The sequence below is a fragment of the Asterias rubens genome, chromosome 9 (assembly GCF_902459465.1).
Source record: "Asterias rubens chromosome 9, eAstRub1.3, whole genome shotgun sequence".
Taxonomy (NCBI): Eukaryota; Metazoa; Echinodermata; class Asteroidea; order Forcipulatida; family Asteriidae; genus Asterias; species Asterias rubens.
Window position 1 is genome coordinate 11,003,611 of NC_047070.1, and position 27,508 is coordinate 11,031,118.

At 38.8% G+C, this 27,508-nt stretch overlaps 1 protein-coding gene across 1 annotated transcript in view; it reads left to right on the top strand.

Annotated features, from left to right (window-relative positions):
* The window catches only part of LOC117294744 (prominin-1-A-like), an 81,102-nt gene that overhangs the window by 47,473 nt on the left and 6,121 nt on the right, over nucleotides 1-27,508 (top strand). The window contains exons 6-20 of the mRNA XM_033777259.1: nucleotides 3,409-3,475; nucleotides 4,115-4,210; nucleotides 5,465-5,640; nucleotides 6,651-6,722; nucleotides 7,518-7,658; nucleotides 8,901-8,980; nucleotides 10,024-10,173; nucleotides 10,546-10,669; nucleotides 10,979-11,152; nucleotides 12,513-12,668; nucleotides 13,887-13,970; nucleotides 15,505-15,588; nucleotides 16,247-16,453; nucleotides 17,989-18,078; nucleotides 20,148-20,349. Coding sequence (XP_033633150.1) covers nucleotides 3,409-3,475; nucleotides 4,115-4,210; nucleotides 5,465-5,640; nucleotides 6,651-6,722; nucleotides 7,518-7,658; nucleotides 8,901-8,980; nucleotides 10,024-10,173; nucleotides 10,546-10,669; nucleotides 10,979-11,152; nucleotides 12,513-12,668; nucleotides 13,887-13,970; nucleotides 15,505-15,588; nucleotides 16,247-16,453; nucleotides 17,989-18,078; nucleotides 20,148-20,349 — 1,903 coding nt within the window. The remainder of the gene's footprint in view (nucleotides 1-3,408; nucleotides 3,476-4,114; nucleotides 4,211-5,464; nucleotides 5,641-6,650; nucleotides 6,723-7,517; nucleotides 7,659-8,900; nucleotides 8,981-10,023; nucleotides 10,174-10,545; nucleotides 10,670-10,978; nucleotides 11,153-12,512; nucleotides 12,669-13,886; nucleotides 13,971-15,504; nucleotides 15,589-16,246; nucleotides 16,454-17,988; nucleotides 18,079-20,147; nucleotides 20,350-27,508) is intronic.

A 27,508-nucleotide genomic window follows, 5' to 3' on the forward strand; every position in this document is an offset into this window, starting at 1 on the left:
CAACAGCCAATCTCTTTCAATACCAACAATGGTTTAACGTTTACATGTATGAATACGAATTGGGCAAATCAAGAAATTGTGACTCAAAAACTACATTTTACCCCTTGCATAACACTATGTTACAAGGACGCTGAGGTCACGCGCACAGTGTTGTGCACAAACAATCCAGCTAAATGTATCATCCAATGATTTGCCTCCCTCGAACTCAGTGAGGGCCATTTTGTGGCCCCATTGAGGGCGTTTTGTGGCTCCAGTGAGGGCACTATGTGGCCTCAGTGATCGCCCTTTTTGAGCGTGTGACGTCACATGCAAGGACTCTATACTTATTCTAGTCCTTGTGAAATCAGTGGTTGGCTTTGTCTGGATTCGAACTACATGTACAACCATGTGATTGCAATAAGCCATTTGCGAGTTAGATTTGAATAATGTCTGGTACATTGACTCGCTTAGTTACAATGCACTGCTTACATTTGAATTTCTCGAACTATCGAGACAGTTGCTACGCCACGTGATTAGGGGCAAGCTTTTGCATTATTACGTAAGATACAGTGAACACCTAGCAGGGTGGATATGTGCGCATTACAAGTCTTATTATTCTTATTCTTATACACAATTCTGAATGGATGTGTATGGCACAAAGCTATATATAAATAACTACATGTACCAAAGTTGCTCATCCTGGAGGTTGCTATACAAAATCTTGCCCCTAATCACTTGGCGTAGCAACTGTCTCGTTAGTCTGAGGAATTCAAATGTACAGTACATGTAGCAGTGCATCGTAACTAAGCGAGTCATTGTACCTGACATTACTCAAATCTAACTCGCAAATGGCTTATTACTGCAGTCCAACCACTGTATCACGATGACCCAAGTCACTCAGTGCAATTGTGTACCATATACATGTAGGCCTACATACAAAAAAAGTGGTGGAAAAACTTTGGAAACAGTATTTGAAAAAAATTCAGTTAAAACACAGAGGGCCAGTCAAAATTTTCTTGTGACATCTCTTAGCGCTTACCATATTTCATAAAGGCTACTGGACCATACATAGCGTACAATATTACACCCTCAAAAAGTAAAGGTGGGGGGGGGGGGGTTATGAACAAGTTTTGATCCTTAATGAATCATCAGTCATGTGTTCTCTTTAATCTTATCATTACATTTTGTTGATAAATAAATCAACAAAAATGACAGATTGTGTACTTTGTGTGTGAACATGATATGTACATACATGACGTGCTCGTACATACTCATACATGTAGTAAGGTCTGACAAGTAACCATGGTTTCAATGACATGGATGTGACGTGTGCATACCTCGTACAATGTACTTTGACCTGGACTCCCAAACTTAGGCAATGATTCAGTGGTACAAGGAAATTTTACTTTTGTCATGCATTTCCTAAACTTTTTTTTCTTTTTTTTCTCTCTTTTGCTTTCTTTTCCCGCGTGTGAAATGATTAATTCTACCTACATGTACGTGATACATGTACATATGCATTGCCCGCTTTCCCCCTTCCCTTGTTCTAACACAAAAGGGTCTGACTTGAAGATGTTTATCTCGTCGCTCAGGGGTATTAAGTTGTTAGTGCAGTTTGTGTGGGTTTTCACGAAATTGGTTTTGCACATTTCGGGGCTCCTGGTAATTGAGTTATTGATTAAGAGTGCAGGACTAAAAATGTACACGTTCCGCAGGCCAGAGGCCATTGATTTTAGGGTTGAGCCAGTAAACTTAGGACTTGACAAGTCCAGCTGTCGGTTTCACCAAACTCTTCCTAACTTAGGATTAATCTTTGGAAATAGGACAAGTTCATGCAGTTCCGTATCCAAAGACGTTGGGACGAATTGAACCCTTGAAGTTAGGACGGGGGAAACTCGAGACCCAGGTCGAAATTCCAGTTGAACCTAGTTAAACTGGGTTTAACTGGAACTAGTTGAAACCAGTTGATAAACTAGTTAAACACAGTTAAAACCAGTTGGTTTAATATGGAAAATGGACAGAGACCAACTGGTTTATAATTTCAACCTAGTTGAACACAGTTAAACCTAGTCCAAACCAGTTGGTTAATATGGAAAATGGACGAGTTTGATCACTATCCAGTTGAACCAGTTGACCCCAGTTAACTAGGTTCAACTGGAATTGTGACCTGGGGATCCTAGTGTTTCGTGGCAGTGTTTTGCAGCAGTCTTTGTTGTCAATTAAATAACCTTCCACTGTGTATTGTCTTCAATTATGGGTACAGAATTTTTTTTCAAAATGTTGACTTTGAGTTCGATGAATGTATTTTCAATTCTTAAGTTAAAGGCAGTAGACACTATTGGTAATTACTCAAAATAGTTATTAGCATAAAACCTTACTTGGTAACAAGTAATGGGGAGAGGTTGGTAGTATAAAACATTGTGACAAAAGGCTCCCTCTGAAGTGACGTAGTTTTAGAGACACAAGTAATTTTCCACGAATTTGATTTCAAGACCTCCTGTTAAGAATTTGAGGTCTCGAAATCAAACATCTGAAAGCACACAACTTTGTGTGACCAGGGTGTTTTTTCTTTCATTATTATCTCGCAACTTCGATGACCAATTGAGCTCTGATTTTCACAGGTTTGTTATTTTATGCATATGTTGAGATACACCCAGTGAGAAGACGTGTCTTTGACCATAACTAATAATGTCCAGTGTCTTTAAGACAAATAAGAGAAAATTTGTGTCAGTGTCAAAACAATTTTATGGTATTGTTGAACCTTTTCACCCTCATTTTGATTCTGGTCGTGTAAAAGAAATATTGATCCAGTGCAGTGAACACTTTAAACTACAAGTGTCTTGTGTATTTTTATTTCTCCCAAAATGAGCCATGGTCTTGAAAAGTATTAGACGATCCCAGTTTCACTATTTAACAAGTTTGAATAACAAGTTTTTAAATTGTTGCAGTACCTGCTGCTAATAAGATATAGAATTCAAACTGCCTCAAGCTCTGGGCAATCTCGGTGGTCTAGTTTAAATAGCAAGACTTTGCTCTAGAATTGCAAAGGTCCTTGGTTTGAGTCCCACTCGAGTAATACGCCTGTACATGTAGTTCTTCACAGAACTCGGTAAAGTACTGAGTATACAAAGCTAACACATTTCGGTGTAAATTAATAAATTTTTAGCTGTGTCATCTTAAATGTATTATGTTTATAATAGATTTCCCAAGCTTTGTGATTTTTTAACCACGCTGCTTCATGAAAACAGTGATGAAATGTAGGTCACCAATTTGCACCATTACAGCATTAAGACATGTCGAGTACATGGGTGGTGTGACAGTGAACTTATAAACGTTAAGTGTTTCAAAACGCCGTTTCTGTTGATTGCATTTACACTCTATCATTATTTAAGTTTCTAATCTATTCACTTATTTTTTTTGTTTTTACAGCAAGTGGAGTACATCACAGATGATGAGTATGACACCATGTACTGTCTGGTATTAAGGGATCTTAACGGTAAGTTTCTTTATGTAATTTTTCCCGATTGCTTTTTTACTTGTTCAAAGTCATTTTCAACAACTCCATTATTGTTTTTGTTACATGTACATGTATTACTCTTGTTGTTGTTGTTGCTGCTGCTGCTGCTATTATCAATGTTGTTGCCGCTGTTTTTGTTGCTGCTGTTGTTGTTGTTGTCGTTGTTTTTGTTGTTGTCATCATCGTCATTGTTATTGTTGTTTACATCAATGTTGTTATTGTTGTTGTGTGTCAAACAATAGTCAAAGTAAAATTCCTGCATGGCCTAAAATGCCAATTACACCATTTAACACACAGGTTGATGTACATTGATGTCCAAAATGGCACAACCAAGATTATTGTGATGATGACGTCAAGTTAATTGGCCTAATTGGGTCAATGCTCACCTACAGAAATTTGAAGTGTTCTTGAAGCTTTTAGTGCAATTTATTTTTCTATTTACTTAATTTTGTCTCTGTTTCCTCATCCTTACAATATTGTTCTTGAACAGAAAATTCTTTCTGATTGCCGGCCAAAGTACACAGCACAGTTCTCATGAGATCAGAGAGCTGTGATCATTAAAAAAACATTCCAGCATTTTATTACTTTTTTTAAATTCTGCTCTTGTTTTTCTTTCAGATGTTGGCAATGAGATCGCCGATCCATTGCTAGACTATCTGAAAGAGGACGCTGGTTTGCAGGATGCCATGGATGCATTTCAAGGTGTCACGTCTGGTAAGACCTTGTGAAGTTTAGGGTAATAATGAAGTCGCGCCAAACCAAATTCTAGATTAAGTACAGTACATGAAATGTTTGACGTCTGAAACAGTTAAGAGCGACTGGATGCGCTAGAAGTCGAAAGATCGACTGTTGCAGTCATTTGGGAAGACTCTGAAGCACCTTGGTTTCAGCAATGATCTTGGCCCAATTTCATGGCTCTGCTTACCGTAAGCACAGAATCGCGCTTACGGAAGCAGGGATTTCTGTGCTTATGGCAAGCGTATTTCACGGGTTAGCGGCGAATTTGGGCTTCTGCGCGTGCGTACTCACGTTACTAGGCATTCTACGCTTACAAGCGGGGAATCACGATCGTAAGCGCAGAATTCAGCGGTAAGCAGAGCCATGAAATTGGGCCCTTGTCATGAGCTGAACGAATGTTAATGTCATGCTTGTTCGCCTCTGAAACAAAATATTATTTGGGTCAACCTAGAGTTGCTCCTAATCTATTTGGTTCGAGGCGACTGGTGCACCTGTCTGAAACGGGCGTAAGATCGTATTTCTAAATATAATATTTATGCATTTTGGTTTTTACCTACATTTATACACCAATGTGTGTTAGCACTGAATACTCGGTACTTTCCCGAGTCCTGTGAAAAAATATCACAGGCATGATACTCGGCTGGGATTCGAACCCACGACCCCTGCAATTCTAGAGCAGTGTCTTACCAACTAAACCACTGAGGCTGCCCGTCAGCTAGAGGCAGTTCAAATCCTATGTTTTGGTAAAAAGAAACACAGCATAAGTTTAAGTCCATGTATTTCTGCTGCTGGCAGCGATTTCAATGCTTTTTACACTAAGGGTCTTGTTGGTAATACTCAAAATAACTGTTAGCATAAAAACTTACTTGGTATTGAGAAATGGAGAGCTGTTAATAGTATAAAACATTGTGAGAAAGGGCTCCCTCTGAAGTAATCACAGTTTTTGAGAAAGAAGTAATTTCTCACTAAAACATTTGAGTTAAACAAGAGACCTCAGCTGAGGTCGCAAATTCAAGGCATCTCAAAGCACACAACTTGTGCGACAAGGGTGTTTTTTTCGTCCCTTATTCTCTCGCAACTTCAATGACCAATTGAATCCAAATTTTCAGAGGTGTGTTATGCATGTATGTTTAAATACACCAAGTCAGAAGAATGTTTTTTTTTGACAATTATCAAAGGTGTCCATTGCCTTTAAACCAATGAATAAAACTTGATATCTTCTTCACACAGGGATTGACAGCATGTACGTGGCATTAGATGGCATTAATTCATCACGCAGTGAAGTCATTGATGGTACAGCAGAAGTCAAGAGTTTACTTGAGAACGTGAAGGCCAAACTGGATGCACTCGCCTGTGGCAGTTGCCCAGATACGTCATCGCTAGCTAATGTCACAAACTATAGTATGGTAATTAATCAATTTTATTTTTCGCTGTTAGCAAACTACACAAACTATGCATCCCTTTACTTTTATTCAATTTAATTTTTTTTCGGTTGTGGAGCCAATGACTCTCAGAAAAGAGAACCTTAAAGGAACATTAAAGAACAGGGGCCAATTTCATTGAGCTGCTTAAGCAAAAATTTTGGTTAAGCACGAAATTAGCTTGCTTATTTTACACATGTTTTGGCAAAAATTTCATGGCATAAACATTGTTTGTGACTGGTTTTTAGCTGTTGTTTGCCTAGCATAACAATTGAGTGGAGTCTTGGCCGCTATTCTGATTTTACTAAGCATGGATTTTTTTGGCTTAAGCATAATTTTGTGTTTAAGCAGCTCTATGAAATTGGGCCCTGGTTTTGCTAACTAAACAGTATCTGGCTGTGTAGCATTTTCTGTAATCCACCATAAACTGACAAACCTGTAGAAGGGGTCTGGGTCACGAGAATATTGTGAAAAATCAACTACACATTTTTGCATGACATTGATACCAACAAGAAAAGGAATAAAACGCTCACTGCGCGATAAACTCCAGGTGCGAAATGAGATTATTTATTTCTTATCAATAATGAAATTCCAAACAGAAATATTTTAAGGAATGTTTCCTACTATCATCGCCATTAGACCATGTAAGTTTTCATGTACAAGTAAATCTTCATGATTTGTTTTCTTTTTAACAATTCTGTAATGTTCCTTTAATCACTGTACAAACCAACAACCCAGTGGAGAGAAGACGAGGAAAGAATTTTCAGCTTTAGATGTGGGAGGAAAACCCCAGAGAACTATTTCAGAGGAAAACCCATATAGGGACTGAAAACCCCATCCACAAAGTGCCCCGACATGATTCAAACAGGGGTTCTAGAGGTGGAAGGTGAGGCAAGAAACCGGACCGCTACGCCAACCCGACCACCGTGGAAGTAATGGTTGGCTTAAAAGACAGTTAACAATGTTTGTTCAATATTTTAATGTTTATTTTGTAGATTCCTGTTGTGGATACTCAGTTGAATCAGTCGCTAGCAGCAAAGACCCTTGCTGATGGATTGTATAGCAAGGTAATTTACATTTTATTATCCTCATAATATTTCCTTTTTGTTTTCAAGATTCAGGAAATTGCTTTATTAATGAAATTCACCCATTGCCTTTGCTGTTTCATGGCCGAGTGGTCTAGTGCACTAGACTGAAGTTCAGGTGTTTTTGTTATTGGGGTGTGGGTTCGAATCCCGATCGGAAGGGAAGAAAAGAACTTTGCTTAATGACGGTACTTAAAGACACTGGACACTATTGGTAATTGTCAAAGACCAGTCTTCTCACTTGGTGTACTATCTCAACATATGCATAATTTAACAAACCTGTGAAAATTTTAGCGTAATTGGTCGTCGAAGTTGTTAGATAATTATGAAAAAGAAAAAACCCTCGTACGACGAAGTTGTGTGCTTTCAGATGTTTAATTTCGAGACCTCAAAATTCAATTCTTACCTGTACATATGTAGGTTTCAAAATCAAATTTGTGGAAAATTACTTCTTTCTCGAAAACTACTTCATTTCAGAGGGAGCTTTCTCACAATGTTTTATACTATCAACCTTTCCCCATTAATCGTTACCAAGTAAGGTTTTATGCTAATAATTATTTTGAGTAATTACCAATATTGTCCAGTGCCCTTGACGCCACTCCTTTAATCACTAATTAAAAAAATACACTTAATTTAAAGACTCTTCTCCAAAATCTGTTCCAGCTGATGAATCTTAAGCATGAGAGACTTGTTTAAATGGCAGTTTCTGAAAGAAATTCATTTCATATCTGTGAATTTAAAGTAATTTTGTGAATGTTTGACCATTATTCTTGACAGTTTGAGGGAAGTCTAAACAACATTTCTGCTGTAATCAATGACAAGGCACAGCCAGCAGTAGCTGACGTCATTGCAGAGTTGGATACATTGAATGCAACAGTGAAGAGCAGCTTCAACCTTATATCAGATGCAGTCAAGCAGGTATGGATTCCTATAAGCCAAGCCTATAGCAATGTGACCTATGTTTACATTCAAACCGCCCTCTGTTGAAAAAACACTGTATACCTCATGTTTCGCCGGGCAAAAAGACACGTAGTCATGGTAAGATTGCATACACTTTCTAGCTGGCTGCCAAAACTCATCGGTTTTGCCCGGCGGTATGCGCGCGAATCATGTTATAGTTTTCGTGTGACGTCAGAGGTCACATCGTCTATAGACCTTTATTATGGTGCAGACAGTCAGAATTTCTCCCATTGATATCAATGTTATCAAACCGAGGCTGGAAGAACAAAATAGTCTGGTTACTATTTGCAAAATGATTTGTAGCTTTCTTTGTTGTTATTCGATACCATGATGACCATGATGGAGGCTGGTCTACATATAAGCTCTTAAGCTGTTTTACTGATATTAAAAAGGTGTACAGGGTGTCTACAAAAAGGCTTTTCACTTTTGGAATGGCTGCCAAATAAAAAAATATATGCTTTCGGGGGAGAAAGGTTATTTGATGAAAACAAAAAGTCTGAAAATAGTTCATGCTTGGGTGAGCACTGCTCACTTTTGTAAAGGGTATGAATATCAGGTTGCGCAATTAGCTTTCCAATTTGTGAGAGGTAAGTCCTTTGGAGCGTACAAAATTCACTCAAAGATGTCGGCTACTTATTCTTCAGTGAGCAGTGCTCACCCAAGCATGAATTATTTTCGGACTTGTAAGTGTGGTATGAAAGTTGAATCCATAAGCTATCCATACATCCAAACCTTTTCCCCCAGAACCATGTATTTTTCATTCGACAGCCATTTCAAAAGTGTTTAAAAAAAAATGAGACACACGGTATATACATTATTGCTTAATTTTTACAGCATCGTTGCTCCTGTACAACAAAGTGGTTTCTTTCCCTGTTTTCACTTCTATGGACCTCAGTTTGAATCCCACTTCAAGTCCCACTCTAGCTGATTGACTGATCCAATAAGCTCCACAACCCATTGCACCACCAAAAGTCTGACAAAATAAAGTGTGACATGCGTGTATGTATGCTTGGTGCGCGCGTCAGAGTTGTTCAGAATGGCATTGGAGAGGCTCACATGTTCTTTCTAACACGTGCGTCGTGGGCGGAGCCTAATGGATCGATCTATTGTTCCTTGTTCCACCCAAAGTTATTACAAATTTACCTAGCCAGTTTCCCTTGTGATTAATTGTACACGGTTTATATTTACTGTAATTCACAGGTCAACAAAACGCTGAAGGAAGACATTCAGGACACCCTGGAAAGTTTGTTTAAAACAGCGGACGACTACTCCAACTATAGGTAATTAAATATTCCTTGACATTGTTCATGACTGCAAGAGAAAAACGAGAAGGAGTTGATTTCGCCTTTTTTCTTTCTTTCTGGAATTGTTTACAAAAGAACCGGAAATGGAGGTCAAGTCGTATTATCTGTTTATCTTGGTGGATGTGCTAAAGAATAACGACAATAACTAGTTCTTTTTATATAGCACATTTTGCAATAACCGTGTCAATGCGCTTTACATTAGAGCCCTGGTCATGTGGCCAATAACATTGCTTTTAAATCTTTCTCAGCTCCCTGGGGAGTATACAGAGCTGCTGTATCGCCCCAAATTTTCATACACAATATCAACCTCTACCCTCGCAAATACCCATTTATACCCCTGGGCAAAGAGAAGCAATTAAAATAAAGCATCTTGCTCAAGGGTGCATATATTTTGTACTTTCATATACTTCATGGCTAAATTTGATTTGATTTGAGACAGCATATCGCATGCATGTAAGGCCAGGTTTGAAACAGTGACTTCGGCTACAACTACTGCTACATTTTGATGTTAAAGCCATTATATGTACACTTTCGGTAAACAGAATTGTCCAAGTCCCACACTTAGTGTATCACAACTTATATATAAAATAATAAACCTGTGAAAATTTAGGCTCAATCGGTCATCGGAGTCGGGAGAAAATAACGGGAAAACCCATTCTTGTTTCCGCACGTTTCATGTCATGACATGTGTTAAAAATAAATCCGTAATTCTCGCGTACGAGAATTAATATTGTTTTAATGTTTTCTCAAAAAGTAAAGCATTTCATGAACTAATGTTTCAGGAGAAGTCTTTCACCATTACCTTCTGTAAACCCTGTAAATTATTTGCAAATCTGTGATTTTTTTTTTTTTTCTGTACCGAAAGTGTTTAAGGGTTTTAACACTGGCAGACGCGCTACAATAGCTGTAGCAGTAGCCAAAGTCGTTCTTTTGGACATGGCCTTATACTTGATATGGTTGGGATCTCAGAAAAGTTTCTCTGCTTATCTGAAGCGTTGTTTTCCCATTTGTCTGTGTAGGTATTACGGTTTGATTGGAGTGACTTGCTTGACTCTACTGATCGTCTTATTTAATGTTATCGGTATCGCCATGGGGAGCTTTGCTTACAAAGATGTGCTACCCACAGAGCGCACCCGAATGTCCAATGCTGGCGGTAACGTGCTCATTGCGTAAGTACCTTCTCTTTTGAAGCGTTTTGGAACGCTTTTTGGTGTTTTTTTTTTTTGGGGGGGGGGGGTTTTGCTTGTTTGAATGATCTTCTCATCAGGGGAACTCGGCAAACTCCCACAAAGGGATATAAACACCAAGCTGGCATAAGCTTTTGATTTATGAGACCTATACTCATTTTACACAGCACCATGCATGTAATGGTTTCCAAGATGCTTTGGCGCAATACTGCCAATCAAACCAGGAACACCAGCATGTCGATAAGCGCACAATTATTTTGAGTAATTACTAATAGTGTCCACTGCCTTTAACATGTTTAACATGTTTAACCACTCTACCATGATAATATGTTCTCTCTTTTCTTTGATTGGTAGGGGTGTGTTTTTCTCCCTCCTGTTTGGACCTATTCTCATTCTAATCTGCATGGTGATGTTTACTGCGTCTGGAACGGGAACCCTGAGTTGTGAACCTCTAGCATCGCTGCAAATATTTGAAAAGGTTTGCCAAGTAATTGTTTTTTTCATACATTTTTTGCTGTTTGAGGTTTTAAAGGGTGCATGTACAGATGTAGGACACAATGTCCACAGATTTACATAAATCTTACATGGTTTGAAGATAAAGATGGAAGACCGCTTCCCTTAAAACATTACTTAAAACATTGTTCAGTTTTGAAAAGTGCTCGAATAGCAACATGAATTATGGCATAGTGACAAAGGTATACTTTAATGCATCAATTCCTTGTTTGTTTGTTTGTTTTTTTACTCCTAGAGTCATATTTTCTCCTCCATTTTTTTTTCTTCATGGCAGACCATCGATCAACCTGATTACATCAGCGATGGGTACTTCTTGGGAGAGCAACTGCTCCAGAATTCCTCTATTAAATTGACTGCTTCATCCATCCTGAACCAGTGTCAAGAGGACGCCACTCTCTACACAGCTCTGCAGTATTCAACAATATTCACTGTAGATGAAGTGCAAAAGGTAAACAGGTTTCTGATTTCACGCTTCGTAAATTGAAGGCGTGTCGAGGTTCAGGGGTCTAGTATCCAAGCTCTGGTGTTGTCTGCAGCAGAGTGTGGGTTTTATACCCGGTCATGACACTTGTGTCCTTCAATTCAATTCAATTCAAGTCAATTCACATTTATATCCACAAAACATTTCCACAATATTATATAACTACATGTACATGTAATGCATACACATGTAACATATACATGTATATAAAATCCAGAAACAGAATAAACTGGCGGGAAGCGCGTGGAGGCAAAGCCCAAAATATGCCAGGTACATGTAGCTTGTAGCGGTTTGCCTTTACATAACAAAAGACTAAAGGTACACTGTACATGCTTAGGGCAATACAATGAACAAACAAACAGACAGACCGACCGACAGACATACCAACAAACTTCTGGAGAAAATGACAATGACAAAGTAAGCAAAGACTCCTCGAGCAAGGCACTTCATGCCCTTTTTACACTGTACATTGTATCTCTTATCCCTGCGGAATACAGCTAAGGAGGCCCGTGTGAGTTGTTTCCCACCATGGTTACCCCGGCACACTGTCCCATTCTAGATCCCTAATCCACAGGGCTCAGTTGCACATTTCAAGAATACCCCAGGGCCCAATTTTTATAGAGCTGCTGAGCGGCTGATTGTGTGCTTACTGTGCATTCTTCATTTCATAGCGCTGCTAATCGTAAGCACACAAAAAGGCATGCTAACCTCCCGGTGCTTACATGTACATGTACATTGTGTAGTGCACGAAATTAAATGACGTAACAATACAAATCCATCGTGAACGCGCAACACCTTTGCAAAATTGTCTGCTACAGTAAGCACAAAAATTTGCTTACCGCTAAGCAGCGTTATGAAATTGGGCCCTGGTTTTGCCGCTTACCCCTTATCCGAAATAGAGGTGGCTATTTCCCGGGTTATATTGAATTCTCAGATAGTACATTAGTAGGAGGGTTAAATTTACTATAGTGCAAGTTTTGCTCATATCTTGTGTCATTATTTACATACATACATACATACATACATACATACATACATACATACATACATACATACATACATACATCGTACATACATACATGTACATACATACAATACATGTAAGGCATTTACATTAAGAAGCGCCTCTACGTCAAGAACACAGCGCATAAGGTTGGGTATAAATAATGTTTGATACACATCTTGAATGTGCATAGAGAGTCAGATTCCCTGATTGAGATGGGGAGTGCACTCCAGGTGTGGGGAGCAAAATGATAGAAGGTGCAACTTGATACAGACATAAGAAGCTTGATTGAGTTTGGTTCCATTATTTGTTTATATTTTGTAGCAACTGGATGAAGCAAAGCAAGCTTCTTCAGATAAGCTGAGGAGTGCTATTGTATTGCCAAATATAGACCTCTACGACCCAAGCTTGAAAAGCACTTTAACTGGAGCTGTTGACAGTATTGACCTTGGAAGTATAGATCCAGATACACTCAAAATGGTAAGTTAAATGCAAGGTCATTTAGTTTGTGCACCGACTTCATTAAACTTAGAAGGATCTGTATAATAATATTAATAATAGTATAAACAAGACTTATAAAGCGCATTTTACAATATACATTGTGCTGGTAAGAGAGCTGCGAAAAAGTAGGTTTATGAGCGAGAAGAGAATAGATATGTTTTAATTTACTATTGAATGTCTGGAGTGTGTACATTGTACGTTTTGTAATGACCCTGAAAATTACAGCAGTGGTCTTTAGCAGTTTTGGATAGGACAGTTTAACGCATTTTGAGAAACTTTTCTCTTTGAAGTACTGCAGTCACTGCAATTATGTCAAAAATATCCCATTTTTTCCTCCATAAATGGGAATCTGAAAAGCATTACTGTCAGTAACACTCCTCAGATTCTGTGTTCCTATTAGGGATTATTCTTCCAGCGTGGACATATTCACTCTGAACTTTCGGTGATATCTCAAAAACACAACCACCTTTTGAAATGAAATGTTTACAGGTTAGTTTGATTGTTTATAAAACAATCAAAGCGGTTCCAAACACCAAAGGTATACTTTGCCTTTCAGGGAGAAAAAATCTCAAATAGCAGTAAACCACTGCTACTTAAACAGAGATAGCGTCAGAGCACATCCTCATCAGCTCTAACATGTCTCACAGACCACCAAAGAACCCGAGTTAAACTTTGTGTTTCTGCTCAAAAACTTCCTTCCTTCCAGTTGCAAGGAGGAATTACAGTTGGGGGATCATTTAGCCCTGACGGCCTTACACTTAAGTATTATACTACAGTGACGTCCTGGATAGTAGGGTCCATTTCTGTCCATTTTTCTGTGGTGGGTTTTGGTCGTCATACATGTACGTACATGTACATGTATATCCCTCACAAATCCTGTTTTGATCCTATTCGCACAGTCTGCCGTGCGTACGCAAGATACGCGACTCGCATATCTTGCATTGCGTTAGTGTGTTAACGCTGAGTAGTCAAGATGCAGTGACCAAGAAGTACAAATTTGTTTATGTCTTGTTACACGCGAATGTACGCGTACACACGGCAGCAGACAACATGCAGAGGACCATGCAGAGTGAAATTTTTCAGACTTGAATTTTTTTTAATGGGCATGACTATGTTGTATCCACCTCTTTAATAATAGGAATATTGTGTATTCCGCCATTTTTTTATTGTGTATTTCTTTATCTTTTCCATTTACAGGTGTTGGATACGAATGTAACAGTTGAAAATTTGAATGAATTTGCTTCAAAATTGGACATTGAGAGCGAAAAAACTGGTAACATTGTAAGTACACTTTTCACATTGACTGACTATGTATTTATACTCCTGGTTAGAGAGAGGCATTATGGCTTAGTGTCTTGCCCAAAGCTTCTACATGTAAGCACAACAATAATATGCTTTCCAAAATACTAAGTCACAAGTACCATAGTGACAGGTTTCCCGCTCATTTTCACTTAGACGAAAATCTTTAAGCAACTGTTTGTGCTAATAGCTGGATTAAGATTTGAACCCACATAAAGAAAACTTACCATAACGTACGTCCTTACATGTATCTTGCTTTGACACATTATTGGTGGGTGCGTTAGGTTAGCTTCCCTGGGTCGACCCCGGTCTGCCCCCGGTACGTTCGAATAGCTTCAAGGTCATTCCAGGGGCTCAGCCGGGCCAGCCCAAAGTGCCCTGCTTGTGGAGTGGGTCACTTGGGGGTGACCCGAGGTGCATTGCTTCACCACGAGAGAGCGAGTGTGATCGTTCGATTAGCTCTTTTCAGGGGATCACCCGAGTGAGCACTGCGGGGTCAACCCAGGGAAGCTTATCGAATGCACCCATAAATTGCTGACAAATTCATTTAATTTGATGCTGGTCCACTTACATTGTGGCACAAGTGTATAAATGCTTATCGTGTTACCACAAGCATGTGTTTTGTTTTTAGTTTTGGAGTGGCAGGGCTTGAAGTTTTGGGGAAAATTTACAAGACTGCAGGACTTGTAGCCCAACATTTGTTGTAGACTAGAACATTTATTTTACAGGACCAGAATCAAAATGAGTTGTACAAACAAGCAGAGGAGATCTATTTTATTTGTGTTAATGTATATGTGTACTTCGATACTCTTGAAAGAGAATTGAAAACTAGTTACCACATTCACAGTAAAAACATTTTCCCATGCAGATGTTATACAGTTAGCCTTTTTGAGAAATGGTGGACACTATTGGAGTGCACTGTTTGGTTTTGTTGTACATGTATACCAGACAAATTTACCCTAACCGAATAGTGTCTTTGGGCCTTGTCACACACAAGGCAACTTTTGCAGGCAACTTGGGGGCAGCCAACTTAAGTGCATAAATGCAGGACCACTTTGGTACCACTTGAGTAATTTTTCAAACAATGTCTTACAATCCACAAGACTATATATGTGAACAAATTGATAAAATATGAATGGATTCTCTTCTTGAAGATTGCATGGAACTGGTTGCCTGTTTTAAATTGCCTGGGCCCAATTTCATAGAGCTGCTAAGCACAAAAATTTGCTTAGCATGAAATTTCTTCCTTGATAATATCAGGATTACCAACCAAATATCCATTAATTTATTGTGCTTAGCAGCTCTATGAAATTGGGCTCTGGTGTGTCATACATGTAGCCCTTACGCTTAAATGAGGTATTTCATTTAAATGAAGAACAAAAGACCACCGGACTTGTCCTAATGTCAGTATACTGGCCTGATACTCATATGCCTCGGGCCTTTGGTCCTGTGTTAATTGTGAGCCCTAGTGGACTCCGTTTAAATTGTTTTTTTTTCTCTTGCAATTTTATAACAGGCAATACAGGAACAGCTTCAGAACATCAGTCTCGAGATACGGAGAATTCAAAATGACTTTGTTACTCCCATCGATGTCAACAAGGTGAGAGTTTAACTTTGTAATGTGGTGACTGGTTGTAGCGACCAGCTTGAATCGCTTCAGAAAAATAGCAGTTGTAAAACGAAAAAAAAAATAAAGATCGCACGTCCACACAGTTGTTAGAATGGGAAAGAGGACTCTTGAGGGTGCCTATTGTCACCTGTTTTATTCGTGCAGAAGCGCATTGTTAACCTGGTTGGAGAAGATTTAGGATCTACACTACAGCCCCTTTCTCATCGAAGGTCTGTAGCCAGCCTCTCTCTGTTTTACATATATTTCCATAGTAAATGTTCCACCAGTCAATCCAACCTTGTTCCTCCTGTCAGGGTGTTTGAGCGTGAGACCAGGTTTTCTGCTTGTTGTCATCCTTTAACTGTGGACGTGCCGAGATGTAGAACAAAGAGCTACTCCAGTAGCTTTTTCCCTCGTTTGCAACTCTTTGGAACTCCTTGCCTGGTGCACGCTCCCTTCAACCTATGATCTGCCATCTTTAAAGAGGAATACCAATTCCCTACTTCAGCTCCACTGAGTTTATGCAATTCTATCCGCTAGCCTTGTTTTGGGCGAACTTGCATTAATTTTTTTTTTTTAAACAGTGTAAAGTGCGTTTGAGCATCAAGCCTGTTTTGACATTTAACTTTGTTTAATTTATTGTCCGTAGATGTTGATTGTGTACAATGCTGAGGTTCTCTATGCATTAAATGAAACTCTTACAAACAACATCAGTAACACTGCCTCTCAATTGAGTGTAGTGGAGAAAGAAGTTAACTCAAACAACACCGAGGTACAACTACAGAATATAACAATAGCGTATGTGGACACCGTGTTCGGCTACGCTGACCAGTTTGTAGCACATATTGATTACCAGGTATGTTGCCATTTCAATTAGTCTGGTGTATTTTATTTATGCACTGGCGACCAGTCAGGCCGAAAAGTACACTTACAAATCAAATTAATAATTCATATTAATTTAGGTATATACATATTGAGAAGAGTAGATGGCCTTAGCTTTCAATCCAAACCGGACCTTCTTCAGAGGCATAAACAAGGAACAAACAAAAACATTTCCATTTATAGAAAAAAAGGGGGAAAGGGATCAAGGGAAGGATCCAGAAAAAAAGCGGGAAATTTATAGCCGATTAAGGTTTTGTTTTAGAAACAGTTGGTGGCTGTGAACCAACAGAAGTAAAGTGTTGAGGACAAATGATGTTCAGTATGAAAGGATGGTTTACTTGACCATAAAAGTGGTTTAAATATATAAATATAGAAACATATAGACATGTATTTTCTATAAAATGGATATATATAATTGTTTGTACTTGTTTTATGCCTCCGAAGAAGGTCCAGTTTGGATCGAAGGCTAAGGCCATCTACCCTACTCATTATATGTACATATAATATATGTATGTAATTAGATACAAGAAAAACCACAAAAGCAAAACCTCAGTCCAACTACAAAAGTAAATCTCTTTCCTCAGAGCATTTAAGAGTCCGTTATTAATTTTGGTGTCACCCATCCACCAAAGTGTGCTAAGCACTGTGCTTAGTGCTTGCTGTGTCATGCCGAAAATCCATGGACACAGAAAGCACTAAGGTTGGATTTGAACCCACAAATTCTGCATTCTATTTAGACAACCTGTGTGACAATAAAAACCTTTGGTTGGAGCCGACATAAGCGCATTTGATAGTGTAAAGCATTTTGAGAAACATTTCACCGCAAAAATGTGGTCATGTTAAAAAATAATAGTTTTTATTGGCAAAAAAATTGAATCTGAGAAACGTTATCGCATAATGCTTCTCATAGTGTGTATTTCTATTAGGGATTAATATTCTTCCTGCGTGGACATATTCGCTCCGGATTTTTGGCAATATCTCATTAACGCAACCAACTTTTTAAATGAATATGTTAGTTTTAATGTGTACATTTTCATTTATATACATAGGATAAAAGGCAGTTGACACTTTTGGTAATGACTCAAAATAATTATTAGCATAAAACCTTACTTGGCAACAAGTAATGGGGAGATGTTGATAGTATAAAACAATGTCAGAATCGGCTCCCTCTGAAGTAACGTAGCTTTTGAAAAAGAAGTAATTTTCCACCAATTTGATTTTGAGACCTCGGAATTAGATTTTGAAAGCACACACTTTCGTATGACAAGGATGTTTTTTTTTTCATTATTACACTCACAACTTTGATGACCAATAGAGCTCAAATTTTCACAGGTTAATTATTTTATGCATACATGTATTTGAGATACACCAAGTGAGAAGACTGGTCTTGACAATTACCAAAAGTGTCCAGTGTCTTTAAATCAATCAAACAGTTAAAAAAAAAAAAAGGTATACTTTGCCTTTAAGACGACAATGATATGGTATTATTTCTCCATTCTTCTTTGGCAGTTGGCAAAGGACTTGGCGCAGTGTAAGCCAGTGCGTGATTTATATGACTCTGGAGTGAACTTACTGTGCTACTATGCCTTTGACTCATTGGTAAGGTTTGCTTAATTTTCCGTACCTCTGCATTTTGATGAAAACAAATATTATAAGCTGTGACAATGCAGAAAAAAAATACATTCAAGTATTGGTTTGATGTGACTCACACATAGATCCTTGCCGTTGTAATTTTATTTTCCACAATACACCTGTAAATATAGACTTTGTAAAAGAGGTCCACAGAAAAGCAGGGCATGTAGCAAAAAAAATATTAACTTGACCTGCCATTTATTTCACCAATCTCTTCCTTACTTTGGATTAATCTTATACTTAGAACAAGTTAAGTTCTGATCCATAGACGTAAGTACGCATTGAACCCCTTCCTAAGTTAGGACGAGTCACTCGAGATACTGTAGAATGAATTCTAGTGTTTCGTGAAATTGGCTGCAGAAATGGTCTTTCCTTGTCTACACTGGTGAAAAACCTTGAAAAAATTTGCATCACCTTGAACAAAAATCATTCCAAATCAGACCGGCTCCTCAAAATGTCACTTCCTGACAGCTTAGTTTTGTTTTTAATTATGTTTTTAAAGATTTAATCCGATCCACTCCCAGGAATTAGCGGGGAAGAGAAAGTAATAGCACTCCTACATGATTTGCAATCTCAATTATTGGGGAATTTAATAAGCTGTCGCACACTGGGAATTAAAGTTCCCTTCCCTTGCCCGGTGTTTGGGGGAAGTCAGTCCCATGCGAACTGACTCATGCCCCCCTGGTTAACTCTAGGGGGAGCTCCTTCTTCACGCAAACCTTAAATGAGACTCAAATGTGGATTGCCCTTGCATAATGACTGAGGTATGGGGTGTCATGTCCGAGCAGTTAAGAGTATCGAATTAAAGTCATCGAATGTGGGTTCGAATCCCGGTCATGACACTTCACGCAAACTCTAATGAAAAGTAAATGTGGAGTGCTCTTGAAGAGCGACAAGAAAGAGTGATACGGGGTGTCATGTTTGAGCATCGATTTCAAGTTATTGTGGTTTAGTCATCGGATGTGGGTTCGAATCCCGGTCATGACACTTCTTGAAAACTCTTAATTAGAAGCAGAAATAGTGAGGTATGGGTTGTCATTTTGGAGAGGCTTTAGAGTATTGAATTAAAATTTTGGTGGTTTGGTCATCGGGTTTTGGTTTGAATCTTAGTCATGCATGACACTTCATGCAAACCTTAAAGATGCTATGTCAGATTTTTTGGCAGATTTGACTCCAAAATTTTGATTTAAAATTCAATAGGTATATTGATGGGGGTCGAGATAGTTTTTGTCGGGATCCCTACAATATATCACGTGACCAATTCTTATGTGTTTTATTAGAAACGTTTTAAATTTTTGTCACGGTTCCTGACCATTAAAAGAAAAAGTTCAACTTTTTTTTCGTTAGAGCGGGTGATACTCTTTGAAATACCATTCACTAAAAAAATTTTTTTTTTAATGTTTGGGGCCAAAAATCTGACATAGCATCTTTAAATGAAAAGCAAATGTGGAGTGCCCTTGCAGAATGACAAGAAATAGTGAGGTAGAGTGTGTTATCTCCGAGCGGCTTAGTGTATCGAATTCAAGTTCTCGTGGTTTAGTCATTGGATGTGGGTTCGAATCCCGGTCATGACACTCATCGCAAACTCTAAATGAGAAGCAAATGAAGACTGAGGTATGGGGTGCTATGTCCAAGGCATTTAGAGCATCAAGTTCTTGAGGTTAAGTCATCGGGTGTGGGTTTGAATCCCGGTCCTGACACTTCACGCAAACTTAATGACAAGAAAGACTGAGGTAAGGGGTGTCAGGTCCGTGCAGTGTAGAGCGTCAAGTTCTTGAGCGCTTGGCTTACAATTCAGAGACCCGGCAGCTCATTATCTTGACTTTGTCTTGACGTTAAGGGCGTTTATATGTAGTTTGAAAAGCTTCCTCTAAATCTGCCCTCAATGTGGAGGGTCACGCGACATCCCGCTACTGGTTATTTAATATAGTCAAAATCTGGACTATTCAGCGATCTGGTGCTTTGAAATTTTTCTAAAAAAAACCTCACAAACCATAATCTTACATGTATTGTAAACATGTTCTCTTCATCAACAGAACACGTTGTGGTTCACCACGGGCTGGTGCGCCATCTTCATCCTCTTCTCCATCTTCCTGGCCGTCAAGCTGGCCAAATTCTACCGCATCATGGACGAGGAGGCCCTGCCCAAGGTCAAGAAGAGCAAGAAGGGAGCGTCATCCCGGGGGCTGAGCGACCAGGAGATGGCACTGGAGGACATGTCTGAAGACGGCCACACAGGTGATGGATGGATCCGTAGTAATAATCGCATGTATCACCCACTTAGATCAAGAACAGACTCATATGGCCTGTAACTTGCCGCAATTCTTGCATCAGGGATACATTATAATATAGTACCATAGCCTCTGTTGCCCCGACATGTAGTATTGGCCTTGGTGCCCCGTAAAAACTTGACTCATATGGCCTGTAGCTTGTTGCAATTCTTGCGCCAGGGACATGTTGCCCCTAGTGTTGGCCTTGATGCCCCTTCAAAACTTGGGGGACAGCGTACAATATGGTTTCAGGCCTGGAATGCCTTGGTGCCCCTTTGAAACTTGGCTAATATGGCCTGTAACTTGCGTCAGGGACACAGTATAGTATCATGATAACCTCTGTTGCCCCTAGTATTGGCCTTGATGCCCCTTCAAAACTTGGGGGACAGCGTGCATATGGTTTCAGGCCTGGAATGCCTTGGTGCCCCTTCCAGACTTGGCTCACATGACCTGAAACTTGCGCCAGGGACACAGTATAGTATCATGATAGCCTCTGTTGCCCCTAGTATTGGCCTTGATGCCCCTTTCAAAACTTGGGGGACAGAGTACAATATAGTTTCAGGCCTGGAATGCGTTGGTGCCTTTTTGAAACTTGGCTAATATGGCCTGTAACTTGCGTCATGGACACAGTATAGTACCATCATGACCATGATAGCCTCTGTTGCCCCTAGTATTGGCCTTTATGCCCCTTCAAAACTTTACTCGTACGGCCTGTAGCTTGTTGCAATTCTTGCAAACACAGTACAATATGATTTCAGACCTGGAATTACACAGACGCCGTAGCCTCTGTTGCCCCTAGTATTGGCCTTAGTGCCCCTTCAAAACATTCCCATAGACTTGATTATGCAGTGGACACGCCCTTTGAAAAGAAAAATGGCCTTGTCCTCTCCAAAATGAAATTCAAGCTCTTCAAGATGAGAGTCCAGGACTGTGATTTAGTTTTTCTAATTACCAACATGAACTACAAGTACTGTCCGAAATTTGTTTTAAAATTGGAAACCCCAAAAAGATTGCACTGCCCACTGTTAGTGCTGAGCATAGGATTCAAACTGGCAACTGATCATCGGATGAGCTCAGGGCTTCAGTGGCTGAGACATCTGCTCTGAAATTTCATTGGTTCAAATCCTACCACAGACCAACAACAAATTTCTTTTGCGTTTAGCCTGTTGCACACAGCCCAATAACTTAGTGTACTTTTTCGTTTTTCCTGTTTGCACAAAGGATTTCTAAGCTCAAATGTCGATCCCATAACAATAACTGATTCCAAACCACAGTGCCTTGTAATATACTACAAATCTAGTTCCTCGCATACATGTAGTTTACTAAAGGAATTTTTTGAGCGGGCAGCCGTAAACACACCCCCCCCCCCTTGGGTCAATTCATGTATTGAGGTCCATGCTGGATTTTAAGAATGAGACCATATTAATTTGCATATAGGATATATTCTATTTTAGGATAAAGATATAATTGCTTGTCTCTTTTCTGCATGGTTGAAGTTGCTTTGAAAAGCTTGACATGGTCTGTATCGGTCGAAGCATTGCATGTTTTTGGGAGAACACAAATCAAAACCATGTGGCCATACTGAAGTTTTAATGATCTAATGCACAGCATCAACTAGACTCAACCGCAGAGGGAAATAATTTTGCCCCTGTTCAAAAATTTCCCACATTTGTTGCTGTGTTTGCCATTATTAAAGCAGATTGGAGCCCCCTCCTGAGTTTACCAGAGACTTATGGGAGAGCATAACTACAAAATAAACTCAAGACCAGAAGTTTCTAAAATTGTCAGAGGTTAGATTTTTACATTGAATACCAGTGCCTTGAAAATTATAATAATAATAATAATAATAAGACTTGTAATGCGCACATATCCACCCTGCTGGGTGTTCAAGGGGCAGTAAAACCAAAAACAAAACAAAAGACAACACAGAGCATAACTACAAAATAATATCAAGACCAGAAGTTTCTCAAGTTGTCAGAGGTTAAATTGTCTTGATGTCAGTTATAAAGATATCGGATCTCCCAACTTGACCGATTTGGCATACTACTTAGGAACTGTACCTTTATGTTTATGTTCTTCATACATGTATGTATCATTTTTATGATCTGCTTTTTGTGGTAAATTTTCATGTCAAGAACTGCACCATTGGTGGTACAAGTCTCTTGCATATTCTTTCCCCAACATGTATGGGCAAACTTAACGAAACAACATCTTGCATAATAATGAGCGATTAGTTGTGAGATAGTCTGTTCCCATGTGGTCTGTTGTTCATCTTTGCTATGTTGGTTGTCATTATTGATGTCATGGCTGTGAAGTGTCGATAAAGATATCGATAACAGGAAGAATTGTGATATCCCGAGAAGATATCATTTGATATTTATTCTTCGACTCAAATTTAGCTGGTGTGACCTTCTGGTTATAGCTGTATAGCTGTGACGGAAATACAACTGTTAGAAAAATAGGTCATCTGGATTTCTTGATTGAGGGTGACATAATTTTATTGATATAAATATAGTTGTCTGTGGTTTGTAGAAAGAGATCTGTGTCATGTCTGTAAGATGAATAGCTTAGTTGCAGATCATGAAAACATTTGACATAGTCATTGCCAGCCGTCTTGAGTCTTATTCCCTGAATTTTTTAGGTGTCGTTTGCACACAATGCGGAGGTAACCAGACTAGTTTTGTCTGCTTGCAGTAGTAACTTCTCTTTTTAATGTCAACGATTCCTGTTTCGAGTTAAATGGAAACTGAGCTCCATGCAGTTTCTCATTTCTTTCTAGCTAGGAAAGAAATAGTGCACAAATAATGGAGTTTTCCCGTAATGTTATAAAGCTTGTACATTGATTTTGGCCCTAAGAAAAACTTCTGCGGCTTACATAAAATGTACATGTATACACCCGGCCGCTTATACACCGAAGATTACAGTATTGAGCAAGTTCAGATGGTGACTAGACTTGACTAACCAAAAACCATAGAGCACAGGGAGATTGACTTATAGCGAACAAAGCACTGGAGCATGATCAAACTACACGTATGGTGAATGTGAGAGCTGTAGTGTACATGTACATGTACATGTACGTCACAGTACGTTCAAGTACTGGTCAAGTAGTCAGTCACCAGAACTTGCTCATACATGTAGGTCAGTGTCACTGATGCATGCAGCATGCAAGCAACAGATGCCAGTCATGCCTGTGAGAAAAAGACAACCTCTCTTTCATATAGCCTCACTTTCATGTCAACCGTGACCTAGACAGTTAGTTACCATTTTGTTTTATACACTACATAACTTTGAATCATTTAACCGTATTTTCAATGTCTAACTTGCATGATTTTGCTGGTGCGTTGTTTCTAAGCCACTCTTTGCCATTTTAGGCTCTTTGGTGAGCCCTTTGTTTGTTTGATGCAACTCCGCTATCGTTTTCTTTTACCTTGAGTTTGCAAGATTTAGTTTTTGCTTTCGCCGTTTTTAGTTAAGCAAATGTAATGTTCATGTATCGTTAATTTTGTGTTCACTTTTTATGTTGTAATCATTTTAACTGCATGAATTTTCACCCTGTTGCCCGCTGCTTCAAAATTTATCGTCGGAAAATATTTCCAAGGCATGCCTGAAATACCATTGTATTACCTCATTTTGTCATTTTGATTTTTGTGTATTACATGTACACTCCTAACATCATTGCATGATCATTTTTGTTTCTGTACTGGTAGTCCTTTGTAATAATGATTATTTGTAATTCACGGTTTAAAGGCAGTGGACACTATCGGTAATTACTCAAAATAATTATTAGCATAAAACGTTTCTTGGTAACGAATAATGGGGAGAGGTTGATAGTACAAAACAAACGGCTCTCTCTGGAGTAGGCCTAATGTAGTTTTCGAGAAAAAAAATGTCTACGAATTTGATTGAGATCTCAGATTTAGAATTTGAGGTCTCAAAATCAAGCATATGTGAAAGCACACAACTTTGTGTGACAAGGATTATTTTTCTTTCATTGTTATCTCGCAACCTCGATGACCAATTGAGCTCAAATTTTCACAGGTTTGTTATGTTGAGATACACCAACTGTGAAGACTAGTCTTTGACAACTACCAATAGTGTCCACTGTCTTTAAGTTATTTTCAAAAGCTTTTTAAGGGTTTTTTTTTAAAGGGCTATTTTTTTAATATACTGTTTTTGTTGAAGGCGCTAGTGTTCTTACCTTTGACTCAGTTGTGGCTCGGGAAGCAAACATTTGGGGGAAAACTAAACCCTCCTCATCCACATAATGTATCACAAAGCCTATTATTTTCTTAGGTTCATGTACAGTAGTTTCAGAGGAGGGAGGGAGCACGCCCCTCGCAGGCCTGGAATTTCATCTTTTGGAGGGCAAGGCCATTTACCATTTGACAAAGGGCACTTCCTTTGGAAAATCTTTCAAGTGTATGGGAAACATTTGAAGGGGCACCAACGCCAGGACCAGGGGCAACTGAGGTCATTAATGCCTCCGTGTAATTTCAGTTCTACTCTTGTCAGCATTCAAGATTTTGAGCCACATGTAGGTCAAAGGTTAGACTCAATGTACAGTATACCTGACGCCAATCCTTGTACTATGATTGTGTCCGAAGTTACTGTACTGGCTGCGGCTATAGCCAGAACGCTGACAAGCATGACAAGGACTATCCTTTAATTTAGCCACAGACGTAGCCAAAGCAATTCATTCAGCTATGGTCTGTCTTATACATTTGCAAATTCTTATTTTTAGTTGCTTGGGTGTTGTGGTACAAACCTATACTAGAAATGGGTAGGACGAAACCATGAGTAAATAGTAAACTTGTGGGTACGACCATTTGTAAACTGCTCTTTAGTCGGAGTGTTGGCTCTAAAAAGAGATGGGGTGGTCTGTACGTTTTAAAGGCAGTGGACACTATTGGTAATGGTCAAAGACCAATCTTCTCACTTTGTGTATCTCAACATATACATAAAATAACAAACCTGTGAAAATTTTAGCTCAATTGGTCGTCGAAGTTGCGAGAAAAAAAAAATTAAAGAAAAAACACCCTTGAAGGGTGTGCGTTTAGATGGTTGATTTCGTGACTTCAAACTCTAAATCTGAGGTCACGAAATTAAATTCGTGGAAAATTACTTCTTTCTGGAAAACTATTGCACTTCAGAGGGAGATGTTTCTCACAATGTTTTATACTATCAACCTCTCCCCATTACTCGTTACCAAGTAAGGTTTTATGCTAATAATTATTTTGAGTAGTTATCAATAGTGTCCACTGCCTTTAAACAGTATACTCTGCCCGTCTTCTCTCTGCTCATCTTCTCCTGAAGACAAGCAAAGTATACTGTTTGAAACGTCGAGACCACCCCATCTAAAGGGATTTATACATGGTTGTACCCGCAGGTTTACTATTATTTATAGTTTCTGCCTACCCACACCATGCAAAGCTTCAAACAAAACTTACTGAGAAATGAGTGTTGAAAATTTTGCGTAACTAACGCAAGGTTTTGACTGTTTGTACATAAATTTGAATTATTAGACTTTGTGAATTTGTACTAATATCGTCTCAGCAGGTACTATTGGCAGCTGGTTTTTCTAAGTTGTCGGAAATTATTCCAATCATAATCTACTGTAATGGTGCTAATGTGTTTCTTTCTAATGGGTACTATTTATGCAATGATTCTTTGTCCGTCCGTTCAAACGATTTTTACCATAAACGTTGAAAACTTTTGCGGACAAAAGATTTTCAGCCATTGCTAAACTAAAATATGCAATATTAAGGATAATTTTTAATCAATTTTCGGTGATAATTGCCGATTGACGCAAGTTAAATACATACATTCCAAAATGTGCAAGATCAAAGATGCTGCAATGAGCTAAACCATTTTAATGGTCTTTCATTTTCTTGAGTTCTGCAATGACAATTTGTACGCCTTTTTTAGCGTGAGGTTAGAGACTCGTAAATCTTTCCCCACTCACATGAGGACTCTGTCTATTGGGAAATAACATCACAAAATTTAATTTTGTCATTTCCCGTCCTCTTTATCAAACTAGAAGCTCAAGAAAAACAAACTGAACATTTTTAATCTACAAGTTTCTCGATCCAGTGTATATATATCATGGATACTGAAACAATGTGCCTTGTTATAGTAACTTTCTATCTTCTTTTTCAAATCAACACAATTTATTAAAAATACACGCATTCATCATTCAGTCATACACGAGTTAGATTTAAATGATGTCTGGTACCATGCCTTCTTCAGTCCTAGTGAATGCTCAATTTGAATTCGCCAGACTAATTCTCATGGATTCCCACATGGTGCAGGGCGAGTTTTTCTTAGTACATAAGAGACCACCAACGCCATTTTCTTTAAGCAAACTTGAACCCTTGATTCTGATTGGTCACTCCATAGCAACAAGAGTGGGGTACTATGCAATATTGCTTGATCCAACTAACTCCGCATATTGTGCTATTTTAAGTTGCACGTCAAATTGGCTTAATCACATTCAAGATTGTGAAATACAGAAAAACTTAACGCCTCAGTCCTGCGCCTTGCCGTTTCCCTTATTCCACTCGCCCTTTTGCTGCGTGTCAAATTTGCTAGAATAAACATTTGTTATTGATGTGTGCTCATGGAACATCTAAAATATATTGCGACTGCCTCCCAAATCCAACTCGGCCTTTTGTCTGTGTATTACTTATGTGGTCACCAATAATACACAATTCTCAATGAAATTATGGCGTAAGGAGGTTACGTTGCAACACTGAACGTTGCCTGATTATTTCAGATTTAAAGGAACACATTGCCTTGGATCGGTCAAGTTGGTCTTTGAAAAGAGTTTTTAACTGTTTGTTATTACATGTAAATGCATGTGATTAGAAAGATGTTTTAAAAGTAGAATATAATGATCCACACAAGTATCACTCGAAATTGCATGGTTTTCCTTTTACCTCGTCGACTAACACGGTCGGCCATTTATGGGAGTCAAATTTTGATGACTCCCATAATTATAACAAATGGTTACAAACGCTTTTCAAAGACCAACTCGACCGATCCAAGGCAAGGTGTTCCTTTAACATTTTACCCATGGCCAAACATAGGCATTCTACCAGACATCATTTCAATCTAACTGGCAAATGGAT